The 25,995-nt window shown below is 34.2% G+C and overlaps 1 protein-coding gene across 2 annotated transcripts in view; it reads left to right on the top strand.

The window, feature by feature from the left end:
* The window catches only part of TMTC3 (transmembrane O-mannosyltransferase targeting cadherins 3), a 302,048-nt gene that overhangs the window by 137,913 nt on the left and 138,140 nt on the right, over positions 1-25,995 (top strand). Inside the window, exon 18 of one of the 2 annotated variants that reach the window (XM_060165029.1) lies at positions 17,040-17,122. In XM_060165029.1, the coding sequence (XP_060021012.1) occupies positions 17,040-17,122 (83 nt within the window). Of the gene's footprint in view, positions 1-3,652; positions 3,717-17,039; positions 17,123-25,995 lie in introns of those variants that run through there. The other variant, XM_060165030.1, reaches the window with a different exon arrangement.

Here is a 25,995-nt window from a genome sequence, read left to right as displayed (position 1 = left end):
GATACTTGACATCAGTAGCAAGCAGAATATTAAGTTATTGTCCTTCTATCATGCATTTACTGCATTTTGGGACAACTAAAATTGTGTGGTTACACTTTTTTCTTTTTTTGCCTCCTGACTTCTATTCTTTATCTAATCAAAGACGGAAAATCCCAGAAAGTCAGCTGGACAATAGAGGTTTAGTAATAAAGCATTATTGCCTAAGAGATAGTTTCCACAAATAAAACGCTGTAGCAAGAACTGGAGACTATCAGAAATTCCTAGAAAGAGTATGTCCTAGGAATTGCAGTAATTTATCTAGCTTGTCATTCAGAATAGAAGAGAACAGGAAAATTTCTGTAGGATAAATAGCCACCACAGTGGTACATAGCCGAACTAGACATATTCTTGCAAGAAACTGAGAATTGACCCAGGAGATGTTTATACCAGCCTTCTCTTCCAGTTGTAGATTTGAAAAAGAGATTTAACCATTATCCAAGAATGTATGAATTGAACCAAGGGTAATCCACACAATTTGTTGGTTGACAAGTATAAAATTTGAAAACATTTGGCTTCATTCAGGGAATTTCTGGCAGTCCAGTGGTTAGGACTCAGCGCTTTCACCACCAAGGCCCAAGTTCAATCCCTGGTCGGGGAATTAAGATCCTGCAAGCCAGGTGGTGCAGTCAAAAAAAAAAAAAAAGATTTGGCTTCATTCAATGGTGGCTAAAGAAAAAGAAGCAAGAGAGAGCAATGTAAAACTACTGCAGAGCAAGGGAAAGGAAACTAAAACCTCATAGGAAGAGAATATTTCTGAAAATAAACTAAGATATAATCCATTCTAAGGTTTAGAAAAATGAGTAGACATTCTCAATAAAATGCAAAAACTCTTGCCTTTTCATAAGGGGAAAATCTGATCAGTTAAAAGGGTAACACAAACAGGTAAAAAGGGAGATGACTTAATAAGGATTTCAAGGAAATAAGAAAAAATAGCATGATTAAAACTTATTGCAGAAGCAAAAAGCAGAAATAATATTGCATAAAATTAAATCAGTGATTTAAAGAAACTTCCAAAGCTTTTCCAAAACACAGTAGGAAAGGGCAAAGGTAAGAAAATTACGATACAGAAGATGAAACATGGAGTAAAAAGAATACAGTATATATAGATAATAGATTCAGCAGAAAAAACCTCATCAAAATCAGAATAAGTAATAAAGAAAAACGTAAATAAAAAATTTTCTGATATATATAGATATATATATCCTGGAGTAATTTTTGATTTATGACCATAAAAGTCCTCTTTTTGTCCAAAATATAGAAAATAAATAAATAAGCAACAACATCTTGACCCCAGCATAGGAATTAAGATACATTCAGACTGCTTATACAACCTTCAGTATCAGTATAATAAACAACATCTAATAATAATCATAGTTACCATTTAACTGAGTGCCTTCTACATGCCACATGATTACACATTTTATCTTCTTAATTAAAACAACAGCCCTGTGAGATAGGTAATCTCATTTGCAGAAATTGAGATTCAGACAATTAGCATAACCAAGATCCTACAGCCAGAAAGTTGTCATAGAATTAAAATCTAACCTATGTTTATTTGATTCCAAAATGTGCTCTTTTTATTGTAGTGTGTGGCCTCTATAATACTTAGGTGGAAATGCCTTTGATTTAAAATTTAGTACTTAGCTAAGTTATTTTTAGCAATGCAGGCAAAAAAAAAAGGCATCAGTAGATAAGCAAAGATTCAGAAAATATGCCACTTATACTCTCAGGAAAAAATATATTAGTACAGGATTGACTCCAGCTATACTAGAGAATAATAAAAATTAAAACAGAAAGATCAGGTTTAATAGAAAGGCATTGGGGCTGAGCTTTGGAACCATTTATGAAGTTGCTGGAAATAATTATGATGAATCAGGGCTATGGTATCAGAGACAAAAAGGAGAAAATGGATTTGGAAGAATTAATGAGATATTGACTAACCCTGTATGGGGAGTAATGAATTAGGGACAGTCTAGGACAACTCCCAGCTTTATGACTTTAGTATCTGGATTGATGTTGGTAATGACTGGGATACAGGAGGAAGAACAGAATTTTATAAGAAGATGATTAATTTTTAGACACAGAGTTCAAGATTCCTCTGTAATATAGTGGTAGGCAGGGAGTTAAACAGGACTAGTATTCATGAGAAAGGTTTTGGGTGGAGACGTAGACATGGGAGGTAGTCTTAAATTTGGGGGAGTGAGTGAAATCACTTAAATCACTTAAGAATAGCATAAAGAGTGTGAAGAGAACAAAGGACAAAGGGTGGGGAATGTTAGCATGGAGGAACTGAGGAATTGTTATGGGATAACAAAGATTCAGTGAAAGAAAATTTTAGATAGAAAGCAATAACAATGCCAGAGACTCTGCTGAGAGGACAGTAAGATGAAGTATGTCCATTGAAACCAGCACTTGAGAACCTTAGAGAGGCACTTTCAGTGGAGCTGTGTTACTGGGAGTCTGACTCCAGTGAGTTGAGGTAGTGTGGGAAAGTGGAGTTGAAGGAACACGCTTGATTTTAAAAGACTGAAGATATACGAGCACATTTATAGACTGGACAGAAGGATCTCATAGAAAGAGACCGTATTATTGGTGAAACATGAAGCAAAGTCCTGAATGAGATACAAAAGACTGAATTAAGACCAGTGTTGAAGAATTACCTTAGAAAAGAAGAAGGAACACCCTGAATATGAATAGCTGCAGATCTGAATGATTTTGTGAAGGGGAGTTGAGACATTTTCCTTCTGACACTTTTCTCTGAGATATTGGATCTAAGGTCATGTGTTGAAATTGCATGAAGTAGAGACCATGAAGAGAATATGGAGAGACTTTCTTTTCTAATTACCACTATTTTCTACACTTAAAGTCATATATGTAATATATATGTAATGCAAAACAAGAGAGTAAACATCAGGAATTCACTATCCAGCTTATGTTCTAGAAAACTCTTTACATGTTCGTTACCAATCCCATCACTCAGCCTCTGCTACAGCTTCAATAAAGGTTTGTGATAGCAGTGCAGAGGAATAGAAGAAAAAAAAAAGATAATCCAGGAAAATGGAACAATTGTCAAGTGGCACCATGGATCTAGATGTAAATTGCTACTATAAATCTGTAGGAGCACAGATCTTCATGGCTGTCAGATTTTGTTAAGCTGCATTAGTAGCTCAAGTGTATTTAAAAAGAAGCCAGCTCATAGAACTGCTACAGAAGAACAAAGAAGTTAGAAGTTTACAAAACATTAAGAGAGTACTTCAAATGATCTTCAATGAATCTGCATTCAATACAAAAGGAAGTTTGGTGAAGAATTGGTTGAGAGCTCAAGGACAGTGAAGTTCAACAGACTAAAGCAGGGTTCCACAATAAAATGAAACAGTAGGTTTCATGGAAGGAAGAAAGTAAGGCAGGAGAATCATAAGAGTTTTTGGTTAAGATGGAATATTGAAGACTAAAAGTTTATAGGTGGAGTAGTTTCAGATGATGACCGAAATCTCAGGTCATCTAGTTGTGCTCCTGATGTGGAATGCAGACACAAGTCAGTAGTTCTGAAGGCAAAGTATTATGAAATTACTATACTGGATGTATTTTCCCTATGAATGCTGAAATTATCTAGGATAACTGCAAAGTTGGATTTGAGAGAAAGACACTGAACCATGTGTCTTAAAATCTCAGAGGTGAGGAGAATCTAAGGAGATCCAAATAACCATCACTTCTAGAAGCAGACCATGCCCTTGCTGGATGTCAAGAACCTCAGGTAAGAGTTTAACATGAGTGTGACTAGTTAGGAAGTTTCCATAGACGTTAGGAAGATTTTATTCCATTGTGTAGGTGAGGGATGATGGAGAGATAAAGAACAGTTTTTGGTTTTGTTTTTCCAGAAGGTTGAGGCAGAGAAGTGCAGTGCAGTATAAAGATGAGAATCCTATAGGTGATCAAAAGAAACTACACTTTGAATACAGTCCTGATATTTCTTCAGTCTTGATGTTAAAGAAACAAGCATCATGGATGTAGTTCATCTGACAATATTGTTGCAAATTTGCCTTGGTGCCAGAATTGGATGTGCATCTGCAGTGATGCTGCTGTGAACTTCCTGCAGAATTTGCCTCTTTTGTACCAGTTTAGAATGATGATTATCCAGATGGAAACATTGAAGCATGGGGAATTCTCAGTTGTAGAGATAAAGTAGTTTGGGTTTAAAGTTTTTCTATTTATTCATTTTTAGTAAGCAATATTTTCACAGACTTAAATAAAGTCCGTTGCTACAATCTTCACAATTTCCTCCTCTGAGGTAATTTAATTGGTAAATTATTTCCTTATTGTTAATATATCTTTGAATCGGACAAGGAATAGAAAAGAAATACATGTCAATGTTACACCAAATGAGACTACAGTTAAGCAGAACTTCATCCCTTGGCTCTCAGGTGGAAGAGTTACGGTAGGGGGTTGCAGTTGAACACAACAAATGAGATAAACATGTTGCTTGGTATTTTTTTTAAAAAAGGTAAAGAAAAGCATAGCTGAGAAAGAACTACAGCTGAGAGAGTGGAAGAGAGCTCTGGTTGTTACAAGAAAAATGAAAACTATGTTAACATTGGGTAAGAACAAGGATTGCAGAAAATTGATGTTAAAGCGTGAAGATAATTCAAAGAATATTGAGAAGACTATACTGAATATAAATATTTGAAAGCATAACCACTTCAACTTAGCTCAAATCTGTTTTTCAGATCATTTCTAAAATGTAGTTTAGAACATCTTAGGATAGAAGAGATAGATGGAAATACACATACAAATGCTAACACTACACAGAAGAATGAGTTCTCATCATCTGGACATTTAAAAATATAATTGATTGGAGGGGAGGGATTTGAGGGGACTTGGAGTTTCCAGAACATTTCTAATTTTACAATACATATTTTGTTTCATCAATAAATTAACCAATTTGATCAATGTATTACAAGGTTTTTTCAGGAAAAAATAAGATCATCATAGCTATAAATTACTGTAACAGTTGAAAGAGAAAATATAAAAGAAGACAATTGAAATAGAAATGAAGATTGCTGAGGACTCACTCAGATATATGTATATACATACAGCATGAGTATATTTGCCTTTTACCATCACCATTTAAAAATGCTTTGAAAAGTTGATGTTGAAAAGTTGTAAGGACTTAAGAAAGCATATACTTGTGGTTCAGTTGGATAAATTGTTTAATTACCTTTAATATGGCTGGCTTCCATTAATATACAGAACGTTGTCCTAGCAGGATGTTTGCAATAAAAATATTGACATAGTAATTTAAACTGTTGATTGTATCCAGTAAATTTGATAATGCTGTATATTTGACGAGAGGAGAACTGGTTGGAAAGATCTGATTGGTTCAGTTTTCTTTGCTCAGCAAGAGTAGCATTTAATGGGGAAAAGCTTGAATAACACATTTGCTGAGGGCCTATTTTCCATACCAAAAGAACCTCACAGTCACAATATGTGGTTACAATATGTGTTACAAAGCTCATAAAAATCAGCCAGCTGATCATAAAATCATCTTAATAAAGAACAGAAGATCAAACAGATTAGACTGTTTCCATCAGATATTGCCATAAATATTTTCTTGATATAGGCCATTGAGTAGTCATTAATATTTTAGATTATGAAGCCTCCCAGTACTTTGATCATATCTATGGGCCCTCACCTCAGGAAAAATACACGTGTCCATGAAACACTCACATGTTTTTGAGTCTATTCCTGGACCTCAGGTGTTCTTGGATAACAGGTTAAGAATATTTATTGTTGATTAATATCTGAAATATTACCTTTTGGTGCTCATAAAATAACTAAACTTCACCATTAATTCTCCCTTCCTATAATCACTAACTCCTCTTCCCTCCTCTTCCCAGCAACACATCTATTCTTTTTTGTTCATTGAATTTTAGAGCACTAAATAAATGTGTTCAGACATCTGAGAGATAATAATGTCTAAGAATCCTTAAATAATCACATAGATCTTAGCTCTTTCTTAAGTATCATTAAGTTTGTTTCTGATTTGTTTCAGATTCATTCCTCAGAAGTTCCACAAATGTTTAAATTCTGTGGAGTCTGATCCACGGTTAACCTTCGGTAGCATGATTCTTGAGGTCAAACGTCTTGGATATGTATCCAAATTTTCAGATACAAGATAAGCTAACACACTTACTGTTTGTTGTAATATTAATTTTATATTTTGGAACATGAAAGACCAACAACTGTTAAAGGATTTAGTTAATCTGGTTTAAAGTTTTATTGATGTATAATCGACACAATAACTGCACATATTTAAGTGTACAATTTGAGGTTTTCTCATGTATAGATACCCATTAAACCATAACTGAAGTCAAGATAATAAACATATTCATTCCTCCCCTAAGTGTTCTCATGCCCATTTGTAATATCTCCCTGTAGACACTTTCCACTCCTTCCATCCCCCCACCATCCTCAGGCAATTACTAATTTGGTAATTTCTAGAATTTTAGTAAATGAAATCATAGTGCGTGTATTCTTTTCTTGTTTGGTTTTTGTCACTCAGCAAAGTTATTTTAGGATTCATCCATGTTTTTATGTGTATCAGTAGTTCATTTCTCTTTTACTGTTGTATAGTGTTATACTGCATGGATGTACCACAATGTATTTATCTGTTCACCACAAGCCAAAGAATGTAGGGGAGCCTCTAGAATCTGAAAAAGAAGGGACAATGGATTATTCCCCGGAACCACCAGAAGAAAGAGCCCTGCCAACTATTTTAAACTTCTGACCTCCAGAACTATCAGATAACATATTGTGTTGTTTTAAGCCACTAAGTTTGTGGCATTTGTTATTGTAGCAATAAAAATATTAATGCAATGCCTTCATCAGGTTGAAGAAGTTCCTTTATATTTCTAGTTTGCTGACAGCTTTTATAAGAATTGGTGTGAGATTGTCAAATGCTTTATCTGAGTCTACTGTGATGGTGATACGGTTTTCATTTTTTATTTTCTGTTGATATGGTGAAGTATGTTAATTAATTTCTAATGTTAAACTAATTATGCATTAGAGTATTAACCTCATTTGGTCATAGTATATTATCCTTTTTATTTATTTTATGATTTGATTTGGTAAAACTTTTTTAAGAACATGAGGATAGTGGTTTGTTGTTTTCTTTTCTTTTCAAAAATTATTTAAAATTGAACTATAGTTGATTTACAATATTTCAGGTGTACAGAAAAGTGATTCAGTTATATATATATATATTTTTTTCTTTTTCACATTCTTTTCCATTATAGTTTATTACAAGGTATTGAATATAGTTCCCTATGCTATACAGTAGGTCCTCATTGGTTGTCTATTTTATATATAGTAGTGTGTATCTATTAATCTCAAATTCCTAATTTATCCCTCCTTCCACCTTTCCCCTTTTGTAACCATAAGTTTGTTTTCTATGTCTGTGAGTCTATTTCTGTTTTGTAAATAAGTTCCTTTGTATTATTTTTTTAGATTCCACATGTCAGTGATCTCATATGATATCTGTCTTTCTCTGTCTGACTTACTTCACTTAGTATGATAAACTCTAGGTCCATCCATGTTGCTGCAAGTGGCATTATTTCGTTCTTCTTTATGGCTGAGTAGTATTCCATTGTGTATATATATATATATATATATATATATATATATATATACACACATCTTTATCCATTCATCCTAATTGATGGACAATTAGGTTGCTTCCATGTCTTGGCTATTGTAAATAGTGCTGCTATGTCCTACTTGGGTGTGTGTATCTTTTCAAATTAGCGTTTTTGTCTTTACCAGGTATGTGCCCAGGAGTGGGATTGTAGGATCATATGGTAACTCTACTTTTAGTGTTTTAAGGAACCTCCATACTGTTCTCCATAGTGACTGCAACAATTTACATTCCAACAGTGTAGGAGGGTTCCCTTTTCTCCACGCCCTTTCTTACATTTATTATTTGTAGATTTTTTGATGTTGGCCATTCTAACTGGTATGTGTTATTTTCTTTTCTACTAATGTTTTTGGTTGTAATATTGGATTTCTTTAACTTCAGTTTTCTGGATGAATTTGTGTAGAATCAGAATTACTTCTTCCTAAATAATTGGTAGAATTCATGAGTCAAACTATCTGGACCTAGAATTTTCTATGTGGGAAGTTTGTAAACTACAAGTTCAGTTCCTTTAGTAGATATATTGTTATTCACATTAAATATTACTTTTTGAGTGAGATTTGATAGTTTATTTCAAGGAATTTGTCCATTTTATCTAACTTAAATTTATTCATATTCTTTACTTATTATTCTTTTTACATCATGGAATTTCTAGTGATGTCATTTCCCTCATTTTTGGTATTGGCAATCTTCTTTTTTTCTTTTTCCCTAGTAAGTCTGGTTATAGACTGATCTTCTTGAGGAAGCATTTTTTGGTTTCATTGATTTTCTATACTGTTTTTCTGTTTCTAATTCATTGAGTCATTGATCTACACACTGATCTTTATTGTTTCCTTTTTTCCTCACATAGGGTTTTATTTGCTCTTTTTTTTCCTGTATCAAGATGACCCTATAGTTTCAATTAATTGATTTTTTTAATATAGTAAGGTATGTTGATTTTTCATAGGTGTCTCATAAGGTGGAAGCTGAATCCTTCATTTAAGATCTACTTTCATTTCTAATACAGGCATTTACTACTATAAATTTCCAAGTACTGGTTTAGCTGTATGCTACAAATTTTAGCATATTGTGTTTTTATTTTCATTCAGTTCAAAATACTTTCTTGTTTCTCATTTGTTTTTTTTCTTTAACTCATGAGTTATTTAGAATTATGTTGTTTAGTTTCCAAATATTTAGGGATTTTTGAAATGTCTTTCTGTAGTTGATTTCAAGTTTAATATCGTTATGATCAGAGAACATACTTTGTATGATATGAGTCATTTTAAATTATTGAGACTTCTTTTATGGTTCAGAATAGACGTCATCTTCCATTTACACTTAAAAAGAATACATATTATAATGTTGGCTGTAGTCAACAAAAGCATACATTCTATACATGTCAATTAGGTCAAGTTGCTTGGTTTAATCCATCCACTCAATCCATTATGGAGAAGGAAGCATCAAAATTAACAAATTTATTGTCTCACGGGTCTGGAGACCAGAAGTTTTAAACCAAGGTGTAAGTAAGGCCATGCTCCCTTCTGTAGTGCTAGAGGAAGAACTAAATATTCCATGCTTCTGTCCTAGCTCCGGATAGCCTCAGGCATTCTTTGGCTTGCAGATACATCACTCTAGTCTTCCATCTTCACATGGTGCTTTCCCTGTATCTCATATATTCTTCTCTCTGTGTGTGTTTTCTCTTGTCTTTCTTTCCAGTTTCCCTTATAAGAGACACCAATCATTTTGGATTAGAACCCACCCTAATAACCTTGTTTTAATTTAATTGCCTCTGTAAAGATCCTTTCTCCAAATAAGATCACATTCTGAGGTACTGGAGGTTAAGATTTCAATGTATCTTTTTTGAGGTAACATAATTCAACTCATAACACAGGTCTTGCTTTTTTGAAATTCAATCTGGCAATCAGTGCCTTTTAGTTGAGATAGGTTGACCATTTACAATGTGATTATTGATATGGTTAAGTTTAAATAAATAATCTTGCTATTTGCTATTTTCTTTCTATTTGTTCCATATGTTATTTTTCCCCCTTTCTCTACTTTTCTGCCTTTTTTGGGGATTACTTTAGTATCAATTGATTCTATTTTATCTTCTTTGTTGCCTTTTAATATATACTTTTTGTTGTGTCATTTAATGATTGCTCTATGACTTATGGCATACAACTTTAATTTAGTATAGTCTACTTTCAAGTAGTATGAGAATCTTACATTTGCATTTCTTTCTTCTGGGCCTTTGTGTTGCTGTTGTCATATGTTTTAATTTATGCTCGTTAGAAACCCCCCACTAGATTGTTATTATTTTTGCTTTAAACAATCGGTTATTTTTTTAAGAAATCTACATAAGAAGAAAAATACTTTATATTTGCCTGTGTATTTACTTATTCTAGTACTCTTAATTCCTTTTTGTGAATCCAGATTTTATTTATAATAAAAGAAATTAATTAGATAAATAAGATATCCCTAATCATCTAACAGTAAGTAAGAATGATGATATATAATCTCATTCTCTTGAGCTTATGTGAAGGAATTTTATATTTTTATAGGAATATTTATTGTTATAAAATATTTTTGGAATTTATATATACAGGCTATTCACTTACTTCAAAAAATGGTAATTATAATATTTAATTTATACCAGTGGGAGTATACGAAAAACTGAAAATGTAATCATTGAGAAAGAATTTCTTTGATTCATTTTTTAATACATTAGGTCAGTTATTTATAATCATTTCTATATTATGGCACACAGAGAATATGATCTTATCAGTGTGACATACTGAAGTAAACTGATGAGGCTGCTTGATGGGCCCAGGAGCTCTGACTGTCCTTGGCTCTACAAAGTCGTCCAAGGGGTATGAGTATCAATATCAGTATAATGTTTACCTATTGAGAAATTCCACGTTAAGCCACAGTACTTCACTGTGGTTATTATTGATACAACGACCATCAGCCTTATTCTAGCTTCATTTAACAAATCCTTATCATTTCATGTTGGGTGGTAGGAAACAGCAACAAAACCTAACCTGTGACACAATTTTTTATCAAACTTTGGCAGACTTGATGCTCCAACCATAAGTACCATGAAAAATGGTAGCCACATGGGAATAATAACCAAAAGCAGAAAATATATAACTTATCATAGGGTCAATACCTGATAATTTCTGAGACTCATGCATATCTTTATTCCATGATTGTGTCTGACAAAGAAAACAGATTTATAACTGAATGAAAGACATAAAAATTCTTAGTGACATTGTCTTTTTTCCCCCTCAATTCACTGAAAGTAGAAAGTTTCTCTTTCTAAAAGAAGCAAAGGAGATCCAAACTATATGTCATCACTGAATGACAGTGAATTTCTTTCCACTGAATATTTGGAAAGAAGACTGGAAATATTTAACAGGTAAATTTGCTTATCTTTATATTCAGGTTGATCAAGTTTTACTCAGACTTTAAAGTTCTTAATAATACTGGCCAATGATTCCAGTTGCTGGGTTAAAGTTGTAGCTCATCATTTCCCTTCTGAACTTTTTATAAAACTTTATCTAAAGAATCAGTAGTCATTGTTGGCAAAGCACATGCTCCTCGCAGAGAAGTGCTTTGATCAACAATAATGTCAATGAAGATATTAGTCTTCCCTTTCTAAGTTCAATACTATCACAGTCTCCTAAAAATAATAACAATAAAGTATAATGCTTGGGTTTGTACAATGAAGCTGTTATGTTAGAATACTGAGAGTGATCAGAGGGCTGCTGAGAGAAAACTTAACCTAATAAATCACTGGCCTCTATTCCAAGTGTAAAATCCTTCCTGATTGAAAAAGAGAAATGTTTGAGCTTGAGTCACATTCTTTTTTAGAAAAGAATCAGCATCAGCTTTGACTTTAAGGCATCAATCAATTTTAGTGCCAGCCATCTGTCAGCTTTCAATTAACTAAATAGTTATTATTAGTCATTTGTTGGACTGATACTTGGTTTCTTTGATTTTTTTTGCATTAATACCAAAATCAGCAATTAAATTTTAAATAACTGAATCCTAAAATTGAGAAGATTATGCATTGAGCAAATATGTATTTTAAGGCTATATGTTATAACTTAGAAATGGGGGCCTCAAGTCCAAGGACTGAAGGACCTCTGCTCAATTTCATCTAATACAAGAGTCTGTAACCTCTTTTTGCAGTGATTTTAATAAATTACCTTAAAAATTTTAGAAATAATATCTTTTTTACAAGGAACTATTTCCACTTTTTTTTTTTGTTGTTGAATAACATTTTTTAGCTGTTTTATTCACACAAACACTTAATTGTTCATTAATACTTATTCATTAGATGTGCATTTATTAAATACCTACTATGTAGCCAGCCTGTCTTTTATAGTTGAGAAAACTAATGAAAAGTCATGGTGTCTGTTCTCTAAAACTTTTTGGTTTTCTTGGGGGCTGGATATTTAAGTTACTAATTATGGCTATGTAGTAAGTGTTCTCAGAGAGGTAGATTTTATGAACTAAGTGAAATGAACTATGTGAATGAAGTTTAGAGTTTCAACGTTGGGTGAAAAGCAAATCCCAGATGATTACTTAAACTCTGACAATGTTTCTGAAAAGCTAAAAAACAAGCACAACCAAATATTTAGGGATACCTCTGAAACACACTGAAATAATAACGTTGATTATTATAATGACGATGAAAGCTTTAGGGATAAAGCTCTTTTAGGGATAAGTCAGGATAATGGCTAAAGGGGAAGAGATCACTGAGAAACACCAGGTAGATGTAACAGTATTGGTATTGTAACCTAAACTGGGTGGTAAAATGTGTTAATTTTATTATTATAATTCTTAGCATGAGTATGTGTTTTCTGGGTATGTATGATTTTGTTGAATTGTTTTACTTTTTATTGAGGAAAATTTCAATCTTATACAAATGTAGAGAGACTAGTATAATATACCTCATGTTCATGTCACCAGCATCAGTGTGGATTAATTTATGGAAAATTTCATTTAATCCAACGCCCCACCCACATTATTCCCTTGATAATTTTTTTTAATATATACATATATCCACCCTTTTTCTGATTCCTTTCCTATATAGGCAATTACAGAGTATTGAGTAGAGTTCCCTATGCTATACAGTATGTTCTTATTAGTTATCTATTTTATAAATAGTAATGTGTATATGTCAGTCCCAGTCTCCCAATTTATCCCTCCCCCTCCCTTACCCCTTGGTAACTGTAAGTTTGTTTTCTACATCTGTGACTCTATTTCTGTTTTGTAAATATGTTCATTTGTACTGTTCTTTTAGATTCCACATATAAGTGATATCATATATTTGTCTTCCTGTCTGGTTTACTTCACTCAGTATGACAATCTCTAGGTCCATCCATGTTGCTGCAAATGGCATTATTTTTGTTCTTTCTTATGGCTGAGTAATATTCCATTGTATATATGTACCACATCTTCTTTATCCATTCCTCTGTTGATGGACATTTAGGTTGCTTTCATGTCCTGGCTATTTTAAATAGTGTTGCAATGAACATTGGGGTGCAGGTATCTTTTCAAATTATGGTTTTCTATGGGTATATGTCCAGGAATGGAATTGCTGGGTCATATGGTAGTTCTATTTTTAGTTTTTTAAGGAACCTGCATGCTATTCTCCATAGTGGTTGTACCAGTTTACATACCCACCAACCGTGTAGGAGTGTTCCCTTTTCTCCACACCCTTTCCAGGATTTATTGTTTTTAGATTTTTTGATGATGGCCATTCTGACCGGTATGAGGTGATACCTTATTGTAGTTTTGATTTGCATTTCCCTAAAAATTAGTGATGTTGAGCATTTTCTCATGTGCTTTTTGGCCATCTGTATGTCTTCTTTGGCGAAATGTCTATTTAGCTGTTCCACCCATTTTTTGATTGGGTTGTTTTTTAATATTGAGCTGCGTGAGCTGTTTGTATATTCTGGAGATTAATCCCTTGTTGGTTGCTTTGTCTGCAAATATTTTCCACAATTCCATTATCATTCTTTAAAAAATTAAACCTAATTCCTCAGAATTATCAAATAACCAGTGTTTAAATTCAAATTTCCCATTATCTCATTATTTTAAATATATATATACAGTTAAAATTAGGATCCATACAAGGGACAACCATATATTAAATCTATAGGTTCCCTTTCATATGTTTTTTCTTCATTTTAAAAATTGACTTTTTTCGAACAGAAGTTTTAGGCTCACAGCCATATTGAGCAGAAGATACAGAGATTTCCCACATACTCCCTGCCCCCACTTATGCATTATCCCCCATTATCAACATCCTCCACCAGAGTGGTACATTTGTTATAACTGATGAACATACACTCACCCATCATAATCACTCAATTCATAATTGATATTATGGTTTACACAGTCTGTGGTTTGTACAAATGTATCCACCATTATGGTATCTATACAGTGTATTTTCACTGCTCTAAAAATCTGTTCTACCTCTTCATGCCTCCCTCCCCCATAACTCCTGACAATCATGGATCTTTTTTACTTTCCCCATAGTTTTGCTTTTTCCAGAATGTCACATAGTTGGAATCATACAACATGTGGCCTTTTCAGATTGGCTTCTTTCACTTAGTAATATGTATTTAAGGTTCTTCTATGTCTTTTCCTGGCTTGATAAATCTTTTCTCTTTAGTGATGAATAATATTCCATTGTCTGAATGTACCATAGTTTATTTATTTATTCACCTACTGAAGGACATCTGAGTTTCTCCCAAGTTTTGGCAATTATGAACAAAGTTGCTATATATATCTGTGCACAGTTTTTGTGTGGACATAATTTTCAATCCTTTGGGTAAATACCAAGGAGCATGATTGCTGGATCATCTGTGAGGTTGTATAGTGTTATTTGAAAATGTATTTGGATTAGTTATAATGTATATTGCAAACTCTAGGGCAACCACTGAAATAAAGTTAAAAAAAAAAGTATAACTGATATGCTCACAGTGTGAGTACACCAGATCATCTTAATTCCTCCTTCCATACCTTGTATAACTGCTGTCATTCATTTCACTTATACATAGGCATATATATATATGTCTATATATACATACATAGTTGAATACATTGTTACTATTATTATTTTGAACAATTAGGTCAATTGAAAATAAGAAAAATAAAAGTTTTTATTTTACCTTCACTTGTTTCTTCTCTGATGCTCTTCCTTTCTTCATGGATACAAGTTTCTGTCCTATAGCATTTTTTATCTGTCTAAAGAATTTCTTTTAACATTTCTTGCAGTATAGATCTCTGATAACAAATTCCCTCAATTTTTGTTTCTCTCAGAAAGTCTTTCTTTCTCATTCACTTTTGAAGAATAATTTCACACAGTATGGAATTCTAGGCTGATGTTTTTTTGTTTTCTCAATACTTTAAATATTTCACTCCACTCTTGCACTGCTTGCATGGTCTCTGAGAAGTTAGAAGTAATTCTTATCTTTGTTCCTCTGTAGTAAAATGTTTTTCCTCTGGCTTCTTTCAGGATTTTTTTTTATCTTTGATTTTTTGTAGTTTGAAAATGATACGCCTAGGTTAGGTTGTTTGTTTGGGGGTTTTTTTGTGGGTTGTTTTTTTTTTTTTTTTTTGGTGGGGACAGTTGGTCATTTATATGGTTTCGTGTTCTCTGAGCTTATCAGATTGGTGGTTTGTTATCTGACAATTTGTGGAAATTCTCAGAGGGAGAGGAAAAATGTAGAGAGTAGTACATTATTTTTCCAGACATTTCTTTTGTTCAATTCTCTCTTTTCCTTTTGGAATTCCCATTACCTCTATGTTACACCATTTGTAATTGTTCCATAGTTTTGGGATATCCTGTTCTTTTTTTAAATCTTTTTGCTCTTTGCTTTTCAGGTTTGGATGTTTTTAGTGAGATATTCTCAAGCACGGAGGTTCTTTCCTCAGCTCTGTCCAGTCTACTAATGAGCCCATCAAAGGCATTCTTTATTTCTGTTACAGTGTTTTTTTATCTCTGGCATTTCTTTTTGGTTCTTTCTTAGAATTTCCATCTCTCTGCTTACATATTCGATCTATTATTGCTCTATAAGAGCCTTAGCAGCTTTATTGAGATAGTTGACATAAAACATTGTATAAGTTTAACATGTATAATGTGATTATTTGATATACATTGTGAAATGATTACCATACTAAATTAATGCATACATCATCTCAAATAATTACCATTTTTTAAGCAGCCACATAGCACAGGGAGATAAGCTCTGTGCTTTGTGACCACCTAGAGGGGTGGGATAGGGAGGATGGGAGGGAGACGCAAGAGGGAGGAGATATGGGGATATATGTATATGTATAGTTGACTCACTTTGTTATACAGCAGCAACTAACACAACATTGTAAGTAATTATACTCCAATAAAGATGTTAAAAAAAAAAAACAGTGAGATACCATTATGTACCTATTAAAATGGATAAACTGGGGGGAAAATACCATTTTGTGTTGTTAGTGGTGAGAACATTTAGGATGTACTCTTTTAGGAACTTTCAAAAATACTATATGGTATTGTTAATTATAAACACTATGGTGTACATTAGATCTCTAGAAGCTATTCATCTTACTGGAAGTTTATACTCTTTGATCAACATCTTCCCTTTTCCCTCACCTCCCAGCCCCTGGCAGTTACTCTCTGTTTCTATGAGGTTGAGCCTGTGGCATCTTAATCACAGCTGTTTTAAATTCCAAGTCTGTTAATTCCAACATGTCTGCCATATCTGAGTCTGATTCTGATGCTTGCTTTGGCTCTTCAAATGGTGTTTTTTTTTTTTTTTGCCTTTTTGTATGATTAGTAATTTTTTTCTTGATAGCTAGAAATGATCTACTGGGTAAAAGGAACTTCTGTAAATAGGCCTTTCATAATGAGGTGGTGAGTTGTGGAGGGAGGGGTAGCATTCTATAGACCTAGGTCTCAGTCTTTAAGTGAGTTTGTATCCCTGGGCTGTGAACCATACACAGCTTCACATTTTCCTTAAGTGGGATAGGATGACTACAGGCAGCTGGAGTTGCGAATTTCCTCTCCCGCAGGTCAATTAGGCTCAGATAAAACCTCAGCAGTTTAGCCTCTAGTTAAATAGTTTCAGCTGTGGACAGACCTAGTTAAGAGCAGAATGCTGTGGCAGGTTTCAGAATGGTTCCTTTTCCCTTTCCCCTGCCAGAAGCACAAGGTGATTTTTCTCCCATATTCACTGTGAGAAGCTGGTGGAACTCTTGGAGGTAAAATTCACAGAAGTGCGGTGTCCCCCTAATGACTGGTCCTCCTCTGGTTTTTATCTCTCAGAGGCGTCCATGTTGAGCCTTCACCAGTTCGTCAGTTACAGTTCGGATTTCCCTGCCTGGTTCCTGCAGAGGCTTGTGCTCCTGGTAAGTTATGATTCTTTATATTCCTCTGTTGATATCTACAATCTTGGGAACAGCGGTTTGCCTTGTGACCTTACTTCTCTTACGGAGCTAAGAAAAGTTGTTGGTTTTTCAGTTTGTTCTGCTTTTTACTTTTTGTTCGGAAGATGTTAGCGACTTCTAAATTCTTACATGTCAGACTGAAAACCAGACTAGAAGTCTCTTTTTTCTTAACCAGTCTGTTGTAGAGTCTTTAGTTATCTATCTGAATTTTATTGCATTTTGCTGGGTCTGTCCTTATAATAGCATTTAACATCTTTCTCTGTACTCTGCAAATTGGTAATTGGCGGACGAAGTTTGATCTGATTTCATTTTAAATTTTTGGCAAAATTGCTTACAGATGGTATATATAGTTCTCTAAGGAAGTTGGCGATATCTGGATAGCTCTCTTTTTGTGATGTTAGCAGCCATTGATATTACACAGATTCATTAATTCACTTGGGGTTGTAAAATGATGATATTCTATTGCCTTTTGCATGTATTTGATTAACTTCTCTAAAAAGAAACCTCCCCTCATCAGCTATTTGGTTACCAAAAGATGCAGTTGGTATAGGAAAGGCAGAACAAAGACTTGTTTCGCTTTACCAGTTTTCAAGGAAATGAGTGATTCTCAAGCATTCTGCATTGATGCACAGTACGTTTTACTTATCCCTGTAAATTCAAGGTTTAAGTGCATTCAGTATGATTCAGTCTGTTGCAATTCTTGTCCTCATTGAGGTTCGTTTTCCCACCTTTGGCCAGGATGGTTTGGGCTTTTTTTTTTTTGACATGATTTAATAGTCTTTGATATCTTTTCTATCTGGTACATCAAGTTACTTCACGTGTTCGTCTTATATATTTCCTGACACAAACCTGGATTGGGAGTCATCTATTTTGTTAAACCTTGTTTATTTCCATAAGAAATGTATTGTAAGATCACAGCCAGGATAGTAGGTATATTCATCACAGCTGAGTAGGTTATTTGGTAATTGTTTTGGGGCCTTTTTACTGGAAAACCCAGACTATCTTTCCATCTATCTAGAGATTGGTAAAGTTAGAATTCTCTACATTTTTGGTCGATTGTATTCCAGTTGCTCCCTACCTTAAGGCGACATCTATCTAGAAGTTGATTTATATTCAGTCCATGTTTTAAAATTGGGTTTAAATCTTAACTTTGCCACTTAACTATGTGGCCGAGGGCAAGTTTCTTGGCCTCTCTTTGGGTCAAGTTCATCATTTATATTAAAAAGGACTACTGAACTAATGTGCTAATCTCAAAATTGTCTTGTAATAAGTGTATAGTTAGTGTATAAAATATACTTAGAAGAGGATCTGGCATATAAAAGCAGTATGTGTTAGTTATTATTATTATTAATCATCTAAAAGCAATATATAGATTTAGTGTATTTTTAAATTTGTATAAATGCTCTCATATTTGTGTAAAATTCTGAAACTTTCTTTTTTCACTCAATATTACGTTTTCATATTCTATCCATGTTGATATTTAAAGAGTGGTTCATTCATTATGAAATATGTGGTAATAAATATATATATGTAATATACTTTAAAATATATATGGTAATATATAGTAGTAAAGAGATACATGTGTATACGTGTGTTTAGTTCTCCCAAGAAATTTAATTCATTCTTACAATTTCAGTTATAACATATGTACTGATAACTACAAAATATGTTTTTAATTTCAACTTTCTCCTAAACTCCAAATCCTTGTGCCTCCCTGTGGTAGACTGAAATAATGGCCATAATATTTCCTCTATTTCCCTATCCCTTGAATACGGGCTGACCTTGAGACTCACGTTGACTGATCAAATGTGGTGGAAATTATGTTGTACAACTGTGACCCTAGGCCTTAAGAGGCCTAACAGTTAACATTTTCACTCTCTTGGAACACTATTTTGTAAAAAACAAAACAAAACAAAAAACTGAAATCAAAAAACCAGTCTAGCCTATTGGTGGATGAGAGGACATGTAGGGGAATACCAGGTGCTGAAAACAAAAGCCAGAACCAATTTCAACCATATGAATGAGACCATGTTGTACTATCCACCCCAGCTGAGCTGTTAGAATGACTACAGCTACATGGGATAGCAAAGTACACCTCATGGGCTAAATCCAGTCTACTGCTTGTTTTTTATTTTCCTTGGTTGCTTTTGTGCTACAATAGCAGAGTTGAAGAGATGTGACAGAAACTGTATGACCCAGAGTTAAAATAGTAGCTATCTTGTTCTTTACGAAAAAATTTGCCACTGTTATTTTAAGCCAATAGTTTGTTTGGCTTTGGGTTTTGGGGTTTGTTTCTTTGCTTGTTTGTTCAACAGAGCAATATATAGCCAATGTACTCTGCTATTCTCCAGATCTAAGTTTGCCCTTTCTCCTGCATTTACTAGCTCTAACAACATTATCCCTATCCATTTACCTAAACTAAAACATTAGAAAGCATGTAAGCATTTCTGCATTCCTTCTCTTCCATACCTCCCTATCTAATTTATCACCAAATCTTGTTGAATATGTATTTTATATCTTTTTGGATACACCTCTTTTACAATGCTCTTCTTCAAGATCCTATAAAATCCTTCCAGGATAACTATATTTGTCTCATTTATTCATTTATTTACTTATGAAACAAACCATTTTTTTGGTTAGGTACTGGACATAAAGAGATTAATAATCACACTCCATGTAATTAACAATAAAATAGTAAAGTGAAAATGACAAGTTAATAAGTGCTGATGGAAAAAAACAGATAAAATTATGGAAGCACAGAGGAGGGGCATTTAATTCAGTCCAGTTCATTCAGTCAGGGAAGAGCTTTCTAGTTAAGGTAATGCTTAAAATGATATGGAGCAGAAATGGGATTCTATGCAGAGAAGACACTAATAATTAAAAGTACAGTGGTGAGAAACAATGGAATTTGTGGGAAAAAAACAGAAAGAAGTTTGATATTCCTGGAGCAGGGAGAAATGAAGGTAGAGAGGTAGGCATGCATGAGCTGAATCACAGAGGGCTTTTATGCTGAAGATGCACAAACGCTTTCTATGGAAGTACCCAGACACATTTTGTTTCAAAGTAATTTTGATAGCTTCACTTTCCATGTTTACTAAACTTGATCAGTCTGTGAATGGTATGTAGTCCAACCATTCATGTTGGTTCTTACTTCCTATCTCCTTTCATAGTCACACTTATCCCTCTGGGAAGTGAGAAGAAGGAAAGAAAGAATAACATGGGTCATTTGTCAGATTATTGCTTCTTCATTCCAAGTTCAACCTGCTTGTGATACTGGAGCTCAATCTTGTAAACATTTCTCCTTTGCCAGTAGAGGGCTATGGAGTAAAACTACAGGAGGGAGGGGCTTCTCCTTCGGATTCAAGTACACCCACTCTCAGCTGGCTACTGCAGTGTGTGGCAAACAGCAGGATGCAGAACCCACAGTGGTTCTCACCTGCAAGTGTGCCAGTCTCAGCCTGTATTTTCCTATCTGGCAGCCTTGGCCTAGTGATCATGGACCAACTCTGACCCATGGTAACCCTACTAACTTCACCACCATCTAGTAGGCGCAACCACACCTTCTCCAAAGAGGTCTGGATTCCAGCTTTGAGAAGGGGACCCCTTTTCAAGCTTATTCCTTCCCTCAGTCCTACCATATTTTTTAACATTCTTTTTCATTTCATTTTAGTAGCTAATTCTGTGAAAAGTTAATTCTTTTTTTCTCATATCATACCTACTCAAATTACTGAGTGGTTTCTTTCTCTTGATTGGACCCTAATGATACAAAATACTATTTATTTATTTATTTATTTTCCAAAATACTATTTAAACATCCAAAATATTTATATGGTGCATCCTCATTAAGAATAAAATTGTCAGGATGCCAAAAAGAGGAAAATTTGAAGTACTGAGAAGCGTAAAGTTTGTAATGTTAATAATTATAACCCATGGTCATATCTCATGTCTTTCCTGTCTTATATAAATTTTTGCTAAGAAGGATATGTGAAGTTGGGAGTTAGGATATATTCAAGAGTGGAAAAGTGAAACTTCCATGTTTGGTCATGACAGAGAAACAGGAAGCAGATACCTTCCCTCCCCCACTTAAACAACTGAAAAAGGGAAACCATATATGAAACTGATTTTCATACATTGGACAACCGGCAGTGCAGGACAGTGATTCCTTAAGAAGAGGAAACAAATGAGTTGACCCATAGAATTGTCCTATTTTATTGTCTGCATTGAATTTCCAGGTCATAGGACAAGTAGCGGTATCCACACAGAGCCTCCTAACACACAGAATACTGAATAGTCCTCAGAAGAGTATTGCTTCAGTAGTGAGGCCAAATCAGCCCTAGATTAAAAAACTGTTTAGGAACACCTAACAGAGCTTAAAAGCATGTCCTGAAAGGATCTAATTGTTTCCAAATAACTTAATTGTCCCAGAAAAAAACGAAAAAACAAAAACAACAACAAAACTAAACAACTGCTGAAACAAAACAAAATCTGACACCCAGCAACATAATACTCACTATGTCTAGAATCCAATAAGAAATTAACAGATATTCAAAGAAACGGGAAATTATGGCCCATAATGAGGAGAACAATCAGTCAATAAAGAAGCAAAATTACAGAGATAATATTGATAGAATCAGTAGGCAGGTGTTTGTTGTAAGGAGTCATGTTAAATCATTCAGCGTATTGGAAAATGAAGTGAGATATTTTCTAGAAAAAAGTCCGAATTGATTGATTGCCTTGATCATTAGGATTGACTTTACCAATTTATTTATATGCTGATCGTTTTTCAATAATGAGCTAGTTACAATGTTTTGACAAAAACCAAATGTAGGGCTTCCCTGGTGGCGCAGTGGTTAAGAATCTGCCTGCCAATGTATGGGACATGCGTTCGAGGTCTGGTCCGGGAGGATCCCACATGCCGCGGAGCAGCTAAGCCCGTGCTCCACAACTACTGAGCCTGCGCTCTAGAGCCTGCGAGCCACAACTACTGAAGCCCATGCTCCCAGAGCCCGTGCTCCGCAGCAAGAGAAGCCACCACAATGAGAAGCCCGTGCACCGCAAATAAGAGTAGCCCCCACTCTCCACAACTAGAGAAAGCCGGCGGGCAGCAACAAAGACCCAATGCAGCCAAAAATAAATAAATAAAATAAATTTTTTTAAAAAAAGAAAAGAAAAGCATTAAAAATATATACCTTGGGCTTCCCTGGTGGCACAGTGGTTGAGAGTCCGCCTGCCGATGCAGGGGACATGGGTTCGTGCCCCAGTCTGGGAAGATCCCACATGCCGCAGAGTGGCTGGGCCCGTGAACCATGGCCGCTGAGCCTGCGCGTCTGGAGCCTGTGTTCCGCAACGGGAGAGGCCACAACAGTGGGAGGCCCGTGTACCGCAAAAAAAAAAAAAAAAAAAAAAATATATATATATATATATATATGTATATATATATATATGTATATACCTTAAAAAAATCAAATGTAAAAATGTGATATAAAATTGTTCTGTTGGCAAATATATATTTATACTAATAATACTCAGATTTATCCTACTGTTTGTGTATATTAAGTTAAGCAAGTTGTCTCTAAGTGAAAGCGTGATGGGTATAATTAATAGTTATTTGAAAAGTTTTGATAAAGTCTTTTTGGTAGACATTCCTAGAACTAAGAAATTGAGTGATTCAAATAACTGGGTAAAAAATCCTATTGAATGTCAAATGGTTTAAAAATCTTGGCCTTCAATGGAATTAATAAAGAAATAATTGAATTTTTAAATGTTGGTTTTTTATTTTTGATAATATATTGGCATGTGATTTTTTGCATGTTATTTGGAAGTGCTTCAAATAATTGAGTGAAATTCTTCAACAAAGTTTCTTCCATTCTAATTTATTTATGTGACCAATGTTTCTCAGGATGTATATCAATAAAAGTGAAAAATATAACTGGATATGAATTCTATCTAATACTAACAAATTATTATCATCAAATATATAAACTGATAAAAAGCAGTTTCATCTATATCATAAGTATATTCATTCCATTAACATTTACTTTGTTTTAAAATTACAAAAATTTATCTTTGACCAACTGTTTATTACTAATAATTATAATAATAGTGAAATCCCGAAGAAATTTTTAACACATAGGCCTTTTGATCACAGGAATAAAAACAGCTCATATACAATTTTTTGTTGTTAAGAAGATTATCTTAGTATTTTGATTAAGATAATCAAAAAGCTCTTGAGACATAAAAATATATTTTATATAAGGCTGAAATCTCTTGCAGAAATGAAAAACTATGAGTTTAAGGAGCAAAAAGTTATATAAAATTTCTGACTGGTTTGTTTATAAATTTTTCATAGATGAATGTTGGTTTGAAATCACTATGCTGTTTAGATTCTACTGATTTTTTTTTTGTTTTATTTATTTATTTATTTTCGGCACGCGGACCTCTCACTGTTGTGGCCTCTCCCGTTGCGGAGCACAGGCTCCAGACGTGCAGGCTCAGCGGCCATGGCTCACGGGCCTAGCCGCTCTGCAGCATGTGGGATCTTCCCGGACCGGGGCACAAACCCGTGTCCCCTGCATCAGCAGGCGGACTCTCAACCACTGCGCCACCAGGGAAGCCCCTCTACTGATATTTTTAAATGAGTGATATCAGTTTTAATTAACATCAATATTTTTAATATTTTGAATTTTATCCTTGCAACCATTCAAGTAGGATAAAAAATTTTAGAGGTAAGCTTTAAAATATGGAAGGGTTACAAAGCTTTTCAAAAATTCTTCAAGGACGTAAATAAGAAAACATTTGAAAAACACTTCTATAGCTGATAAAACTATTAGAGATTTTAATCAGAAAAAGGACCTGGTCACATTATATTTTAGATAAAAAGCTGCCACTGTGTTAAAAGTAGATTTGAGGGGGACAAGAATTATAAGGAGAAAAAAATTAGGTAGAAGATGGTTGAGATCTTACAGGTAATTGATGGTGAAGAAGTTGTATAGAGGAAGTAGCAATAGAATTTACAGGTTCTAAAACATTTAGGAGACATAGTCATCAGGAGTTGACTTCCTATGTGGTTCCCTAGTTTTAGGTTTTCTGCCCTCTAAGCCACCCTCCCTGTGGCTACTCAAATTAATCTTCTAAAACATATGTGATCATGTCCTTTACTTTGCTTAAGTTCTTGGTAGATTCCCATCTTTTTTTTAAGTCAGAGAGAGTAAAAGCTAAGATGCCGTAAAAAGATATCCCAAAGTTCAGTGACTTAATGAAAGAGATTGTTTCTCTCTTGTAACAATCCGACAGGCACAGGCAGGTAGGGCTGCTTCTTTTTTACAAGGTTACCTGGGTTCCAAGGTTTCTTTCATCTTGCTAACTCTCATCCTCTAGGGTGTGTCCTCAACTGCATGGTCAAGGCTGAATTGCCACCATGTTCATATTTGAGGCCACTAGAAATGTGTGAGGAGAAATTAGTAAATCCAGACTAGCAATTTCCTTTTAATAAAGTGATGCCAATATTTCATGCATTACTTCCACCTACATTCCATTAGTGAGCACTTAGTTAAATGGCTACACCTATGTGCATAGGAAGCTGAGAAATGCAATCTAGCTAGCTGGTCATGTGTCAATGAAGGAGGAAAGAATAGATTTGAAAAGAAAACTATCAGTCTGCCAACCATATATACATAATTGTGTTCAAGGCAATATATTCACATCACCTTTTCATTCATTCAACAAGTATTTGGCCCTTCACCCTATCAAACTACCTCTGTATTTAATTTCAGTGGACTACATTTTCATGCACTCTTATGGTGTCATGCCTTTGTTCATAGAGCTGCTATTCACTACAATGCTGTCTTCCCCGTTTTGTCTCTTTTCAGTAAATTGTGGATATCTTTTTCTTTAATAATGGATGTAGTTGGAACATGAACATTGGTCTTCTTATGCTGAGTCAAGTGTAGCAGGTTACCAGAATGAGGTTTCTGAGGAGTGACTCTTGGTAGTGAAAGTGTGAATAGAATATTATCCTCAATATAGGGTTAGGCTACCCTTTTATAAACTTGGTGCTTAGGTGGGTGACAGTTTTACCCAACAATATGGAGAGCAGGTGGGAATCTGAGCTCAGATGTGTAGGAATTTGTTGAGGTTTTTTTCCCTTTTTCTCTCTCTTTGGTCAGCCATGTAGTGAAATTGGTATTTGATTGCTACGTTGGTCCTTGTTCATTATTGCTTTTTATATATTATTTAGTTTCACTATTATTGAGGATTGCTTTAAGAAAGAAAAAAATCCGATGATATAATTATACATTCTTGTATTTTTTCTAAAAGGCATTGAAATTGCTTCCTAAGCAATCTTTGAATTAGTATTTTGTTTTCTCCTATGGAATAGTGCCCTTTGGTAGAAAAGAGGGCTTCCAATTGTAGTAAATGTTTTAGATTTCTACTTCCTCAGTTTATATGAACTCTATATTAATTGATGTCTACTTTTACTACATTTATCTCCTATTTTATTCACTGGCAACAGTGTTTTGAAAAGTATGATTTCATTAGGAAAATACCTAACAGCCAATTTGGTGAGTGTATTAAATACTACAGAAAAATTATTAGAGTGCCTGTTTTCAATTTTCCCATGGGTGACACATAGCTAGTACCATTCTAAATGTATAAAAGATGAATTAATTCATTGCATGTGACAGAAATCTTAGGACGTTAGGGCTTAATTCTCACAGAAACCCAGTCCTAGACAAAGAATCTGGCCAAGGGATTCCAAAATTATTCTTGAGAAAGACGTCTTGCTAAAATAGAATCATGAGATTTTTATCTTGATTTTTGGTGATAAAAGTAGG

Source organism: Lagenorhynchus albirostris, chromosome 11 (assembly GCF_949774975.1).
Source record: "Lagenorhynchus albirostris chromosome 11, mLagAlb1.1, whole genome shotgun sequence".
Taxonomy (NCBI): domain Eukaryota; kingdom Metazoa; phylum Chordata; class Mammalia; order Artiodactyla; family Delphinidae; genus Lagenorhynchus; species Lagenorhynchus albirostris.
The sequence above is the reverse complement of the archived record's forward strand: the minus strand, read 5'-3'. Positions and strand labels throughout refer to the sequence as shown.